The following is a 16689-nucleotide window of genomic DNA, read 5'->3' on the forward strand; positions in this document are numbered from 1 at the left end:
AGCAGTGTCATTTCTGAGGAGATGCCTAAGATGTGTTGTTGTTGTTATTGCTGCTGTTGAGTATTCTGAGAATATTCAACAGTTTTGTTTGTTTTATTTTTGTGGAAACACTAATTGCATTTCAAAGCTGTTGCAGGAAGTGATGGAAGCCCATGATGGAAAAAAGGGTAATACAAGATGAAAATGTATAATGGAGTTTAAAAAATTGTGTCCTCTTTGCCCCCAACCCCTAATCTCATTACAGCCATCAAGCCCATCCTGACTTCAGTTGTTTGCTGAACATTCCCTGGTATTTAAGGACATTGGGCATAGGAGAAAGAGTTGTGGACTGTGAAAGAGGGTAAAGATCTTTCAGACCCAGCTTCATATAGACCTTTTTCAATTTTAAATGATGATGATATATTTTTTTGTCTGTACTGGCTTGGAGAATCGCACAGATGTTGCTAAAATTCATGTGTTATTGATCAGTGTGGTTTTTTGGAGGGGAAGCAAACATTTGACAATATTAATAAGACAATGATTATCCACAGGGAAGCAGAATGTAAGAAAATGCTGCGGCATTGATGAGTCTTGATGTAGAAAAAGCATATATTCAACTGGTTTTATGAGTAGGGCAATGGTCAGCCACTAAATAATATCTGGTAATGAAGTAGTGTATAAACAAATGGGTGTATAGTATATCTAGCTATTTTTAATTTATTCTGTGGCTTTGTCTGAATTGATTCCTATATAGATTTAAGTCACATTTGTAATATGTATTATTTGCAGAAGAACTTCTGGAAAAGTTGGAAATCTATGAGGAACAGCAGAGAAAAATACAAGCAGATCTCGAACAAGTTACAAAAAGAGCGGCATCACAGGTAAATAATTTTGCATCTTAGTTTTAAGTGTAAGCATTCACCACTAGGACATTAAATGACATAGCAGCTGAAGAATGAAAATGTTGTTGAATTTCTGAAATGGACAGTACCAGTAATATCTTTACATTATTTTTGGGGATTAAAAGTCAGAGTCTACATACGGAGGATACAGAAATTGTATTCCTCATGTTGGCCAAAGGCATTTGAAGGCACTGCTTCCCTTGTGGCATATTTGGGGTATTATTCCAGTCCCCTGCTCTACCTTGAGAAAGTTTTATAGTCACTTTTTGGAGTTCTACAGCTTATTTCTCACAAAATTCTCCTAAGCTCCAGAATAGTTGTTTTAAGTGGAATGTACATGTGGTCCAGCATAATCATCTTCCCCTTCCAGTAACCATTAGTACAATAAATCGTTTTTCGTTCTTTCTGCTTGTATCACTGTGTGAGCCTTATTATTTGTGCCTGATATGTCTGCTCTGGAACAGCTTTCTTGTCAAATTCACATGCTCAGTTATACCCAAATATGTCTCTTGAAACATTGCTACTTACACCCCACACTTAATATAATTAAAAGCTTTTTTTTTGCATTTTACCTGTACCTGTGAGGCCATTTGCATTCCCTGTTAATGTCCACAAAGCCTCCATCCATCCACAACCATTGTGATAAAAAGCTATTACTCCCAGATATTAGACTTGACAGAGCTTTCAAATGTGATATTGCAGCTTCCATGCTAATGGTTGGCAGGTTAGTCACATCAGTAAAAATACTCAAGAAACCAAAAACTAACTGTATTTTCAAAATAAAAATCCCCTCCTAACTTGCAGCAAAAAAAAATATACATATATATATATATATATATATATATCTCGATACACTTTTTAAACAGGAAGTCTACACTTGAAAAAACATAAATTTTGCCATGCTAATGTGCACATTACAGCTTGCATTCCCATTTACATTTATTGCTGTTATTTCTATCCCCTCTCAGTGGTGTGAAAAACAACTTGTATGCTTTCAGTAAATATTAACTTTAAGCCTCAAGAAAAACTGCACTGGCTACCATAAAAAATAAACTGTGCACTGCTGTCTTTAATGCTTTAAAGTACTAAGGCTGCTGAGGAAGCAACTAATTTTATGACCACTCCCTTCCCACAGTTTCAAACTTCTGTTATTTTTACTGAATGGCTTGCTAATGTCCCTTGAAAAATTAGTTACATTTTACCTCACTGATTTCACATACACCACACTGTTTCACTGAACTGCTAGTCAATGTCAGTATCCCTTGTAAATTTAATTACATTACCTTTTGTAAAACTTGCTCAGAACACACTGTTTAGACTTCTTATACTTAACTGCCTACACCTGCACGTGCTAGATTTCAACTAAAATTAGGTGCTATTGGAAAGAAAATAGCCACAAACTTCAAAAATGCAAAAAGTTCTGTTTTCTTGATTTTCATCGCTGTCTCTTTCTGTCATGTTAAGCCTTTTCACTTATGCACAAGGGCATAGGGGCCCGTATTTATTTTAAACAAAAAGTAAAAGCCAATGAGTGATGTTATAAGTATTTAAACATATTAAGCCCATATATACTTGTACATCAAATAGGGCTTATTCATGTAATATAATAGGAGTTAATAGCTTTGTTTCCCCTCGGAGTATATTTAGAATAGTTAGTATATGAAACAAGGTACAGAAATTTGAATTTAAATTTTAAATCTAAATTTGTTAACATTTGGGAAACTAACTGGGAAATACTGCTACTATTATATTAATAACCACTCAAAAACGCCTGTATACTGAGTTTTATGTAAACGCTAAAGTTATAAGCTTTAACTGTAGCTGTTTTGTATGTATTTTACAAATCATGTACTAGAATTTTACATAACATAAGGGTTGTGAGTGTCTGACATATGAGTATATGTATACATTATTAATTTTTTATATAAAAAGGCTTTTAAAAAATTATGTTTTTAACAGTGAAGCAAGTCCGATTTTTAAAAGAGTAAGGTTCCTTTTTGGTTTTAACACATAAACATATCTTTTGGTATTTATTGAAAGTAATCAGTTGATAATTGTTAATTGGTTGATTGCATCCTATTTAAAGGAGCATGTTGTAACAATTGACTGTTTTACTTTGGTCTGAGGAAGGAGAGATAGGATTCTCTCCGAAAGTGCTTGTGGTTAATAAAAGCTCTAACGTTATAGTTTTCTTAACTTAGTTGCTTTTTCCTCCATCTTACAGTTCAACAATTGGTGCTATTGGATTATTACTTGGCTACACATTTCAAAACGCAAAAGTTCTGTTTTCTTGATTTTCATCGCTGTCTCTTTCTGTCATGTTAAGCCTTTTCACTTAAACATTTTCTATAGTGTAAGCTTAGAACTTAATGTAGATATCCACAGCTGTTAAAATGGAGAAAATTATCTTTTAATTCTGCATGGAATTTAATAAATATACCTTTACATCCCTCCAGCAACCCAAGACATATTTAAACTTGAACTTGCTTCTTTCCAGCCTTTATTATCTTGTTACTGTGTAAAACTTAGATGCATTACAACCAAAAAATTATCTCATTACTTTAATATGACTGACCTTTGCAACACTGGTAATAATCCACTACCTTGCATTTAAAATATCTGTGACTGCATGCTGTATGGTAGAGCATACAGTTTACAACAGGGATATAAAAAAGTAAAACTGTATCTGATGTTTTCTTCTGTACGTTCCTCATCGGTTAGGTATCAGATCCGACCCCGTATCTCACTAAGGCCAGTCTAGACTTGTATCCAAAGCTTAGCCTCCTCCTCTTATCTTTACTAGTCTTCTCCCCCCTCTAGTCATCTCACATCTCACTTGTTTGATACAGACGTAGCTACACTGAGCCTGAGCAGTGAAGATCAAGTGCAAATCTTTTTATGATGATTCTTGAATACCTTTCTGATTTTATATTTCTAGCCTTTAGCGTTTATCTTTCTGCTTTTACCAGCTTTTTACCTTTACAGTTGACTTTTAGAAGTTAGAGGTTTCTCTTTGTCATCCTGTGCCTTGTGCTGCTTTGACACCTTGTCTGTTATTACTTCATGTTTGTAGTGTTTTTTTCTCAGTGTTGGTTATTAGCTGCTTGAATTACTTAGTGTCCGCACTGTTTGTAGTGTTTTTTCTCATAGTGTAGGTTATTAGCTGTTAGAATTACTTAGTTTTTGTAGTGTTTTTTCTAACAGTGTAGGTTATTAGCTGTATGGTGTGTGTTTTACAACTTATTGTAGAATTGTTGTAGTGTTTGTTGTTGACTGAGATTTTTTGCAGGATGGCCAACAAACCTTCCAGCTTCAAAAAAAGCTGTTGCCAGCAGCCACAAGATTCCAAATTTGGATGCTCACACTAAATGTGTGCATCGTCTTGAAGCTGCCCACCTGGAGGAACAGTGATCCATTTCCACTACTTTTGATACTCAGGCCATTATGTAGCACAGGAACAAGCTCATCCTGAAAGGACTTCTCTCTGCCCCAATGGAAGATTCATCCCTTCCTCATCCTTCTGCTTTGGGATCTTTATCCTCTGTCAAAAAGCCTACTGACAGACCTGAGAAGGCGAGGAGTGGTAATAGTCCTAAGGATCAATCTAAAGAGGCCAGGAAGCAATGGTTCAGACTGTTCCTTTTCTTTTGCTTCTTCAGCTCTGGAGGCCAAACTTCCAAAATCTTTGGATTCAACCACCATCTCAGATCCAGTAGTTGTCAGAACCAGTACCCCCCCATTGCCATAGACTTGGTTCTCTCTGGAGCCTATTTCCCCTGACTGCATTATCCTTTCTTACAGGACAGGATCTTTCACCAGTTTTCTAGGCCCCTGTATATAACTTCATTTTTTTCTGTCAGTGTCGTCTACCAGAAGTCTACCCAAAGCTGACATGTGGAATGATGAGGATGTTCATCAGGACCCACATTAAGTTGTGGGTTCTCCTGGATCCAACCACTGTTGGACCCGTAAGCTTAATTTCTTCTCATTATTCCATTGTTGCTTCTTACCCGTTTGCCTCTTGAGTTCTGGGGTTTTGGACCTGAATTTTACCCAAGGACTGTCTGTGTTGGATCCGAAGAACTGGTCATCTTAGACTCTGATGGTTTCTGTGATTTGGCTGGTCCTGAGTAGCTCATATCTAGAAGGATCTTGGGGCTGAGGCATCTCTGACTGACCCAAGGGGGTGGGATCGACTTTGCAGTTTTCAAAGCCATCCCTTCCTCTTGAAGTCCCATCATTAAACAGCTTAGTGCCAGCTTCAGAGCATGGCTGAGCCAAATACTGGGAACAGTCTGGAGCAGAAACTGTGGCTATGATCTGAGTGGTCTTGGGTCATCCCTCTGCTTTTGTCTTCAAAGTCATAGAGAGAGCGCTCTCCCTGAGTTGATATCTCTTCCACACTCTGATCTGTCCATCCCTCACAGGATGCCCTTAGGTCCTGATCCTGCTCATCTTATCCCATCAGGACAGCTGGCCTCATTGAGCCTCAAGAAAGTCCATTTTCAGGATTTCCATTCTTTTTCTGAGTCTTCACCGGAGCACCCCAATATAGAAGTTCCTCAGAAGTATGCATGCAAGAGGCAGAATCTCGACTCCCTCAGGAGTAGTTAACCGAAGACTCTTGACTTTTGATGAAAGGAAGGGGGCCCCAAATCCCTCCTAGAGGACGTCTCATTTGGAAAGACTCTTGAACTATTGAGATAGAAAGGTGTGTGGTCCACTGAAGCTCCCTCCCAGGAGGATTTGTTTTTTCTTGAGACTTTTAGAACCATCCCACCTACTTCTTGGATGGTCTCTCTTGTGGATGAGATGGTAGACCTAATCTCGAAGCGTGCATAGAAGAAACTGGATGTTGCTGAAACCTGTCCCACACAAGCCTGATAAATTCTTGATATCACCCAAAGATTGTGGTGGCAGCCACCAAAAAGGAGCTTGCCAAAGTAAGCTGTTTTGTAAAAACCCCCAGCAGAGTCTCCAGGGTGCTGGACAGATTTGGGAAGCAGGTTTACACTTCAGCAACTTTTGGACTGAGAGTGCTGAACTACCTGTCACACGTGACACGTTTCTAGAGTGATTTGACAAAGACCCTGTTCATATCTCTCTTGCAATCCATTTCTGTAGAGGGCAAGAAAACTATGGGCTTGCGGTTGGCCACTTTCATTCCCTCTTGAAAGTCCTGATGTGCATCATTTCCAGTGAGACTGAGGGCATTTCGAAGGCAGAAGACATTAACCTTACTGTAATGAGAAATGCTTGGATGCATTTGTGCAACTTTGTGAGGCATTTCAAGGCATCCTTTAAATACCCCTTATGATGGTGTGAGACTCTTCGTGCCTCAAGTTAGGGATGCTCTCCAAAGGTTAGCAAGACTGGAAAATCCTTTCAGCTGTAGGAATATGAATGTTCTTCATGTTTCACTGTTGCAGTCATCACACTTGGGTTATCTGCCCGCAGGTAGCCCTCAGTTGGCCCGAATACCAGAGTCTTGGGGTTTCTGCGTCTGATGCTGTTGCCTCTTCCATGACGTCAGGTCTTCAGGGGTATAAAACATGCAACTGAAGCCATTACATCAGCTTTTCTTGCCATGCGGGAGCTCGAAGCAGAAGCAGTTCGCAAGTGCCGGTCGACCTCTTCCTGAAATTTTTGTTTTTCGAGTTTCAAACCTGAAGTCTTCTAATGCTAAGTACCCCGTTGGGGATCCTTTTTTCTTGCTTTAACTGATGTCAGAAAAAGTTAACAATTGTCTTGCCTGTGGAAAGCAAATACCTGACAGAGTTATTCATTCTTACTGCATCACCTGTTTTGGCCTGGACCACAACGTCCCTCGCTGTCGGTTTTGTGCCTTGTTCAATGCCTGAACTATTCTTCGTTGGGCTATTTTTGTCACTAAATTCTTTCTCCCTTGCTCACCGTATTCCAAAATGCTTTTCACGAGCCATCTGACTACCGATCTTCCAAAAAAACGCAAGGATAATGACAGAGACAGACCGCATAGGTCCAAAACTGCCAATGACTCTTCCGTTAAGCTTGTCGCCAGTCCGCCGGTACTCAGTGAGGCACTTTCACAGCCCCTGTTGCCCACGTCTACAGATTTACAGGCCTCTACTGAGACCCATTTGGAGTCCAGTATGCTGTGATATGCTTCTTTGACTATGGAACCTGTGAATGTATCTACCTTGAATGGATCCAGAGCCGCTGTGCAGGCACCGACTTCTGAGGGTGTATTCAGACCTTCCGATGTTTGTATTAAACTGACTTCTTCATTAATGACTAAAACTACCAAATTTTTCAGGCCCAGAGTTCATACTATGCCTAGGAAACTGACCACCAAAGTGCATTTTCAAGCTCCCATGCCACAGGAACAAATGCTTAGAATGGCTGAGGACCTTCTTACTTTAATTAGGGGAAGCCAGCCTTCCCCCTCTAAAAGACAAAGAATTGACTTTCCTTCTGATTCTACAGACCATGCGTCCGATGACTCTGACCCCTATGATTACCAGGACATACCCTTATCTACCTATGAGGACTCGGATGCAGAGGATTCCATTCCCTCTGCCTCCCCCCACCAGAGGACTTTTCTTTTGGTGAAACCTTGCATACCCTAACAGAGCATTTCCGCTGGGGTGCTAGGACTACCCACAGTCCAAAAAGAGACTCTGGGAATTTTTAGACTTGCCTCAGCATAGGCGTCTAGCTATACCCCCTGTCCTGGATATTGTAGATAATGTCTTCATGGAATCCAGTCTTACCCCTGATACTTTACCACCAACTCCTAGAAAGCCTGATAGGTACTACAGAGTACCTGACTCTCAATAAAAATCCCACTGCGGATCCAGAGACCATTTCCCAGGGACCTAAAGGTATTAAGGCTACTACAGCCAAAAGCCCTACCCCTTCGTACAGGGATTCTATGGTTTTAGACAGATGGGGGTAAGAAGGTATATACCTCTGCAACTCTTGCCATCAGGGCTTTAAATTGCCAGTTTCACATGTTGAAGTACCAACAGCATATTATGGAACTAATTAATCAAAAAATGTTGTTGATTCCTGATTGTGCAGAAAATAAAGACTTACAAGAGTAAATGCATTCGGCAAACCAAGTTGGTAAACCTACTTTGCAGTATGGTTTTGATGCCTTAGAAGCATCTTGCAGGGCTGCTGTCACTGGGTCTATTCTGAGAAGGCATGCTTGGTTGAAGAAACAAATTTTGCCAGACCATGTCAAAGCAAAATTACTAGATGCTCCATTAAACCAAGAATGTTTGTTTGGCTCAAAAGCAGAAGTAGTTCTTAAAAAGATGGAGGAAAAAGCTAAATCTCTGCAAACTGTTAAAGATTTCTTACAGATACAGCCACCTAGATTCAGTAGGCATTGGCCTTCAAAAAACTGGTCCTGTCCAGTCCCTCCCAGACCTTCTCAGTCCAAACCCAGGGGCAACAGACCACAAAGACTACAGTCTCAGGGTATACACAGATCTAAACAATGGAGTGCTCCCTCCTCAAAAACAGGGAATGGTAAGCCACCCCCTTATGGAAAAAGTTCACAATGACTTGTCCTTCATCCTTCCCAGCCATGCTCAAGTGCTTGCACCCCTAGCAGGAAAACTCACCCTGCATGCAAAAAAATGGGAGTATATTACCCAGGACTTGATGGATCTTAAACATTGTATCCCAGGGATACAGATTCTACTCCCACTTGCTGCCAACCCCAAGCGGATTGCCAGACCTTCCTCCAAACCAGTGGGCAGAGGCCCAAAAGCAAATACTTTCTCTTCTCAGTATCAGGACTATTCAACCTGTTCCAACAGAGCAATGGGGACAGGATTTCTACTCCAGACTGTTTCTGGTGCCCAGAAAAGAGAACTCTTGACGCCCTATTCTGGATCTATCAACTCTCAACTCCTCCCTGGTGGTACCAAAATTCAAAATGCTTACACTCCAGCAGCTGCTTCCTATGCTAGCCAAGGACTCCTGGCTAGTCACCCTAGACTTAAAAGAAGCTTATCTGCACATCACCATAAGGGAGTCTTGCAGGAAATGTCTATGTTTCAGGGCAGGCTCTATGCACTATCAGTTCTCTGCACTTCCCTTTGGCTTATCTACTGTGCTCAGGGTTATCACAAAGTGCCTGGCTCCAGTCATTGCATACTGCAGGCAGCGAAATATTCAAATTTACCCATACTTGGACGATTGCCTGATATAGGGGGACAGTCAGGAATTGCTTCTTCAGCACCTGATGTTTGTAAAGAGACTCCTAACTTCTCTGGGGGTATACCATCAATGAAAAGAAATCGGATCTGGTGCCCAGCCAAAAGATTGTATTCCTAGGAGCAAGTTTGAACACAACTTCCCAAATGGCATTCATCACTCCAGCAAAGCAGGTTTATTTGACAAATTACTTCAAACTACTGGCCACCCAAACCCAGCTATCTGCAAGAAAAATATTGCAAGCTCTAAGGTTCATGGCCTCATGCGTTCTACTAATTCCATATGCAAGACTACATATGAGGAAACTTCAGTGGTACTTAAAAAGTCTCTGGTGTCAACATTCTCAGGACCTGGAAACAGTGATTCCTATCATTCCTTGCCTAAGTGCAGAGTTCCTTGGGTGGGCAGAGGCTTGCAACCACAACAAGGGACTCCCTTTCACTCAACCCTCCCACCGCCCAAACCCTGACAACAGACGCATCAGACTATGCATGGGGGGCTCACATGGCAGGCAAATGGAGCCCAGGACAAATTCACCTGCATATCAATCAAAAAGAAATGTTAGCTGTACAGAATGCACTGACAGCCTTCAAATGCCTTATCCTGCCAGGACAACTCTTGATAAAGACAGACAACACCACAGTTATGTGGTACATAAACAAGCATTGGGGAACTCATTCCTACCCACTCTGCAGGTTAGCCATGGCTCTGTGGAACACAGCCTTGAGCTATCAAGTGCACCTGCAAGCTCAGTTCCTGCTAGGCAAACAAAATTTACTGACAGATGACTTAAGCAGAAATCTAATGGACCCACACTAGTGGAAATTGGAACCCAACTCATTCAAACTTCTAATACACAGGTGGGGGACACCAGAAGTGGACCTCTTTGCTTCCCCCCAAAACCATCAATTGAGCAAATTTTGCACTAGAATTTCTCACAGCCAAGTATGGAAAGTGGATGCCCTATCCTTTACATGGGAAAACCTCTCAGTCTATGCCTTTCTCCCTCTTCCCCTCCTTTCAAAAGTACTACTCAAGATCAAACAGGACAGACCAAGGATAGTCCTTATTGCACCAAACGGACCGCGCCAGCACTGGTACCCACTCCAACCATTCTGACAGCAGTGCCACCCAGGTACCTACATCAGACCCCCTCTCTGCTGTCCCAGCAAGAGGGACAGATGTTGCATCCTCAGCTGCAAACCCTGAACCTGGCAGCCTGACTGATTCCCTGAATACATCACCAGCAACCCTCAGCAAACAGGTGCTGGATGTTATCCTTGATACCAGGAGGCCTTGTACTAGGAAATCCTATTCAGAAAAGTGGAAAAGATACTGTTCTTGGAGCCGGTCTCAAGAAAGGACACAGCCGTGCCCACCTTACCTCAAATCCTAGATTATCTAGCAGAGCTTTTCCACAAAGGCTTATCTTTCTCATCAATTAAGATTCATGCCTCTGCAATCTCAGCTCATTACAATACTGAGCCACCCCTCTTCTTTCACCCTCTGATTGAACAGTTCCTGATAGGAGATAACAATTTAAGACCCCCAAGGAGAGCTCCCTCTTCTGCCTGGGACCTTAACTTTGTACTAGAGAAGCTCACGCTCCCCCCTTTTGAGCCTGCTGCTACAGCAGAGTTAAAATTCCTCTCTTGGAAAACAGCCTTACTTCTAGCCATAACTTGAGGAAGAAGAGTGTTTGAGTTACAGGTGCTTATGGTTGTGGAACCCTTCATTATCTTCCATGCGGACAGGGTTTCCCTCAGGACTAACCCATCATTTATGCCCAAGGTGGTATCCAGTGTGGCTTTAATCCAATCCATCCATTTACCAACCTTTTTTCCTAATCCTCAGAATAAAGGGGAAAGGATCCTGCACTCCTTGGACGTGCACAGACAGCTTAGGTTCTACCTTGACAGGACTAAACCTTTCAGAATATCTGACCACTTGCTAGTCAGCTTTGCTACAGGGGCAGAGGGCAAGGCCATTTCAAAGCAAACCATCTCCAGATGGATAGCACAGTGCATCCTTTTCTGCTACAGGCACCATGGAAAACCTACCGCACAGGGGATTAGAACCCATTCCACTAGGGCTACCTCAACCTCTAACGCATTTATCAGGGGATTCCCTACCGTAGACATCCTGGAAGCTGCAACCTGGAGTTCAGGGCACATCTTCACCAAGCATTACCTTACCACTTGCCTATCTTTTCTAAATCCAGAGCTGGATTTGCTACAGCAGTCTTATAAGGCCTGCTAGCCAGCCATAATACTTATCGACTGCCTCCACCCTTCCTCAGCTTTGGGAATCAACCCAAGTGTGATCACTGCAACAGTGAAACACGAAGAACATAGTACAGTTGTGTGCACTTACCATAAATGTAGATGTTAGAGTGTATTCACTGTTGCAGTCCTGGTTACCCTCCCTCCAGCTCCCTGACTTTTCTATACTTTCTACCTATCCTCTTTTTTGGCCATATCTTATGGCAATGGTATTTACTTTTTACTGGAGGTGTTCCACTCCATGTAATTGCTTCCTATTTTGGGGGCTCCTGACATCGTTAGCAAGGAAAACTGATGTAATGGCGTCAGCTGCATGTTTTATACCCCTGATGACCTTCCGTCATGGAAGAGGTGACGGCATCCGATGCAGAAATCCCAAGACTCTGTTATTCGGGCCGACTGAGGGCTACCTGCAACCAGATAACCCAAGTGTGATGACTGCAACAGTGAATACACTTGAGCATCTACATTTATGGAAAGTGTACACGACTGTACTTTCCCTTGGTCCTTTCTTATCTGTGTGAGCTTCTTCACTCAGGACTCATCTACTCATCAGTCAAAGTCCATTTATCTCCCATCTCTGCCTGTCTGCCCATGTTACCACTGCTGGCATCCAGATTGGATGTCAAGCTGTTCCTGAAAGGAGTCCTTCATATCAGGCCCCCAGGAAGCCTATCCCTCCACATTGGGACCTGAATTTTTTACTAGAAAAACTAACACTCTCTCCTTTTGAACCAGCACATTCAGTAACCCTAAAACTGTGCACCCATAAAAGTGGTCCTACTAGTGGCCCTTACATCCGCCAGGAGGATATCAGAGGTGCAACCCTTATGGCCATCCCTCCTTACCTTATTTTCCTCAAGGACAGGGTTGCCCTCAGGACTAATCTGTCCTTCATACCTAAGGTGGTTAATGAACTTTCATTAAACCAAATCATCAACTTTTCTGTTTTTACCATAACCCCCAAAATGCCTCTCCGAGAACACTGCACTCTCTAAATGTACACAGATAACTGAGGTATTACTTAGATAACACAAAACCTTTAAGAAAATCTGATCAGCTTTTCATTTCCTTCCAACTCTGGGCTGTAGGGAAGGCAGTCACCAACCAAACCATTTTCTCATGGATCTCAAAATCCATTGGAATGTGTTATTCCCCTCATGGTAAAACCTTATAGGGCCATGTCAAATCACACTCTACCAGGGCAGCTGCTTCCTCAGCTGTCTTTTTCATGGGGGTTGACTATGCCTCAATTCTAGAAGCTGCCACCTGGACATCAGTACACACATTTACCAAACATTACAAGCTGGACCTAGCCACTAGGGCTAGAACTGGGTTCACCAGGTCCATTCTTCAGGGTCTCATTGACCAAGGACCCCCTATCCTCCACCCAGGTTCATACCTAAAAGCTTTGGCATTCTCCCTGCTGTTATGAATACTGCATCATGTGAATAGAAGGACTTAGAATAGTTGTGTAAGAACTTACCATAACCTTAGATGGCCTTCTCTTCCATGTTGTAGTATTCAGTCCCTCCCTTCCTGCCTCCTTTTGCTCACCTGCTTATTATACTTTACTTGCCTGTGGGCACATCATCATCTTGCATTCCTGCTGACTTCTCCACTAATCGCAGCCTAACAAGTACCCTTATACTAGTCCACATGTAAGTGTCTAGGGTCTAACTACCTTGACCCTCCTTAAACCTCCAGGAGTACTATTGTATGCGACAGTCCATTCTGAAGAGGGTACGTGCAGACGTCACTTTTATACCCTACATCACTTTATGGCCCTGGCGCAGGACATCACACGCACCACCCCAAAGCAAAACTTTAGTATACTGGCCGGATGTCGGCACTGCAGACAGCAACCTCCTTACAGTTATGAATACTGCAACATGTAAAGGACATCTAAGGTTATGGTAAGTTCTTACACAACTATTCTCTTCTTATCAAAGTTGACTTACTTTTTGCTAAGGTTACAAAGTTCTTTGTGGAATTTTAAGTTTCAGCCAGTGTTTCCATGCCTTGCTTCTGTTTTCTATAAGATTTCAACTCTGATTAGTAAGTCAAGGCGCAAAGTTAAATGTTACTGTCTTCATACTTAAGTGGTGCAAGGTTGTTTAGGATGTTTAAAAAATTGACTTGATGTTTAAAAAATTGACTTGAACCTTTCTATTGCCTATTCTAGGGGCAAGGCTTTTAGAATAGTCAAGTTAAGTAAGTTCAGAGCAGTTAAAAATGATTCCGGGTTAAATTTTGAGAGATTACCCATATTTCTATATACTTGTTTGGAGTGGTGAATAGTACAATCTGATGCCATATCAGGAAGTGCTTCTGATGCAGTGTAGTTGTAAGGATCAGAGAGCAGAATCCAGTCAAGAATGGGACTTGTGTCCTGGGATTTGTTTTAGCGAGTAGAAGTAAGCTTCTGGTGTCATTCTAAGGGGATCCAGTATCTGTCTGCCTGGGACGACATGATCGACAGGCCACAGTACTTTGCCAGAGATGGCCTGCACCTGTCACCCTTGGGATTCCGGGTACTTGCTAAGGCTCTTGCCACCCCTATAGTGACTTTTTATGCAAGTTTCAAATGACAAGTTCACCACCGTAACAGGTACAAGCAAGCAAAATCTGAGGGTAATGCTACTCAATGCTAGAAGTCTAACCCTCAAAATGCATTCACTCGAGGCACTCCTTAAAATGGAGAACATCGACATCTGTGCAGTGACAGAGACCTGGTTCAAGGCTCCAGGGAGCACCCCTGCATTACCAGGCTATAATTCATACCACACCTTTCAGCCACCTAACCTGGACTGAAACACTAAAGGTGGAGGCATGTCCATATTCATTAAGGGTATCCACACCTCCAGGCTAGTTGTTCAGCATAATGCAGCAGAGCTTGTCCAAGTGCAACTAACTCTGAGCAAGACCGCAATCCAAATTGTAACTTGCTACAGATCCTCCACCATGCCCCAGGATTCCAACTCCTCATTTCTTGATACACTGGAAAATATTAGGGTACAACCCAACACCCTAATAATGGGTGATTTCAACTACCCCACTATTAACTGAGAAACTACTCGTGTACCAACTCTTTTGCTCAACGTTTTGTGGAGTTCATGAATTCCAATGCCTTGGATCAACTTATCCACACCCCCAAAAGGGGCAGCAATATCCTAGACCTGGTCATTACCAACATGGGCGACTGGTGTTCCACACCAGACGTCAGTTCCTCATTGGTCAGATCTGACCACAAGCTAATCAGCCTAGACATGTACATCCTGCCCCCACCCCCCATTAGGGAAACAACCATAAAAAATTTCTCCAAAGCCAGCTTCACGCTTCTTAAGACAGAAGTGGCAAACTTCACGACACCCATGCAGATGGACAATAGAGGTACGACTGCTGAATTCTGCACAAATGCACTTTGTAAGCACTTACACGAGTGCATGGATCGTGCTATCCCTAACAGAACCCAGATGCTATCCTCCAAAAATAAGGAAGCCAATCTGGTGGTCCCCTGCCATAAATAACATCTACAACAGAAGAAAGAAGCTGTTGCAAAAGAGTAAAATCCCATGACTGGAAGAACTCCCTGGTCAGCTTCAGTAAGAAGCTGAGATCCCTCATAAAGTCCTCTAAAGCTAGTTATTAAAATAAAATCGCCACTGATTCTGAAGATGACCACAAAGCATTCTATAACTGTCAAGAATCTGACTGGCAATACTCAGATCTGCTCTGAGTTACAGCACAATGGCACTAAATATACAGAACCAACTGATATTGCCAACATCTTGGCAGATAAGTTCAGTGCTGACTTTAACCCCCACCCTCACCCCCTAAAGGGCCCATCTCTATACCGGAAGAATACAAAGTCCCTGTAATCACGGCTGAACAGGTAAAAACCACATTCTCCAAAGCCAAGAATACAGCATCCATGGGACCTGACAACATCCCAGACTCTGTTCTACATGAACTACAGAATGAACTGGCACCTCACCTAAGCACCATGTTCAATCATGCCCTCAATTTAGGCTTTGTGCCCACTGAATGGCACACAGAGACGGTTATCCCACTCCACAGAGGGGGAGCCACCATGGACCCCAGGAATTACCGCCCCATTAGCCTAACAAGCCTGGTCTGCAAGGCCATGGAACGTATCATCATGGAACTTATAAACAAAGACATTGATAATCTCCAAACTCTGGACCCCACCCAGTTCGGGTTTGTAAAAGGCAGATCATGTCTACTAAACCTGATTGACTTCTTTGAAGCAGTCACCAAAGCTGTAGATGAGAGTAAGGTGGTTCACAGTCTGTCTAGATCTTGCCAAGGCTTTTGACACCATCACTCACTCTGGAATTATAGATAAACTCACTAAACTAGGTATAATTCCCCATGTCACAAGATGGGTTGCCAACTGGCTGACTGACAGAACCCACACTGTGAAAGTAGCAGACTCCAAATCTGACTTCAGACCAGTGACAAGTGGAGTACCACAGGGCTCAGTCCTGGGTCCTGTCCTGTTTGGGATCTACTTTTCTGAAGTACAGGCTAACACAGAAGGTCTTTGTCTAACGAAGTTCGCAAATGACTGCGAATTAGGAGCCATAATCGAAACTCCTAATGATGTGGACATCCTACAAAAGGGCCTCACTGAGACAGATGCCTGGTGTCAAAGCCATGGCTTCAAGCTCAATGCTAAAAAGTGCATTGTTATCCCCTTTGGTAAAAACTCTGTACCCATGAGCTACCACATAGGTGGTAGTCTACTTAACACTGAAAGTGTGATAAGAGACCTTGGGGCACAGGTGGACAGTAGTCTCTCCTTTGATAATCACTGCCACAGTAGTCAAGAAATACTTCTACGTGGCACACCTCATCACCAAAGGTTTTTCATCCAGGAAAAAAGAGGTCATTGTTCCTCTCTACTCGTCACTCATTAGACCCATTATAGAGTACAACACCCCTTTGTGTGTGTACCTCACAAGACATCTACAACAACTGGAAAGGCCGCAGAAATACCTCACAAAGAGGATTACCGGCCTCAAACAGATTCCCTACGCAGACCATCTCAAAAAACTCCAGCTTTACTCCGTCACATATTGCCTACTCAGAGGCAATCTCTGCCTAACATACAAAGCTATGTCAAACCTAGAGCTGTTGGACATGCACCATGTAAAGAAATCGCAATCCCTCCAAGCTACACGCTCTAGGGACCTAAACCTTGTCACCACAATAAACAGAACATGCTGGAGGGATCGATTCCTGTCCCAGAGACTTCCCATAATCTGGAACAAACTACCTATCTATATCGA

The 16689-nt window shown here is 42.5% G+C and overlaps 1 protein-coding gene across 2 annotated transcripts in view; it reads left to right on the plus strand.

Annotated features, from left to right (window-relative positions):
- The window catches only part of LOC122811120 (golgin subfamily B member 1-like), a 2318314-nt gene that overhangs the window by 905595 nt on the left and 1396030 nt on the right, over positions 1-16689 (plus strand). For both annotated transcript variants that reach the window (XM_044082720.1, XM_044082719.1), the window contains exon 9: positions 769-860. In XM_044082720.1, the coding sequence (XP_043938655.1) occupies positions 769-860 (92 nt within the window). The remainder of the gene's footprint in view (positions 1-768; positions 861-16689) is intronic.

This window comes from Protopterus annectens, chromosome 9.part0, assembly GCF_019279795.1.
Source record: "Protopterus annectens isolate FY-2018-M chromosome 9.part0, PAN1.0, whole genome shotgun sequence".
Lineage (NCBI taxonomy): Eukaryota > Metazoa > Chordata > Ceratodontiformes > Protopteridae > Protopterus > Protopterus annectens.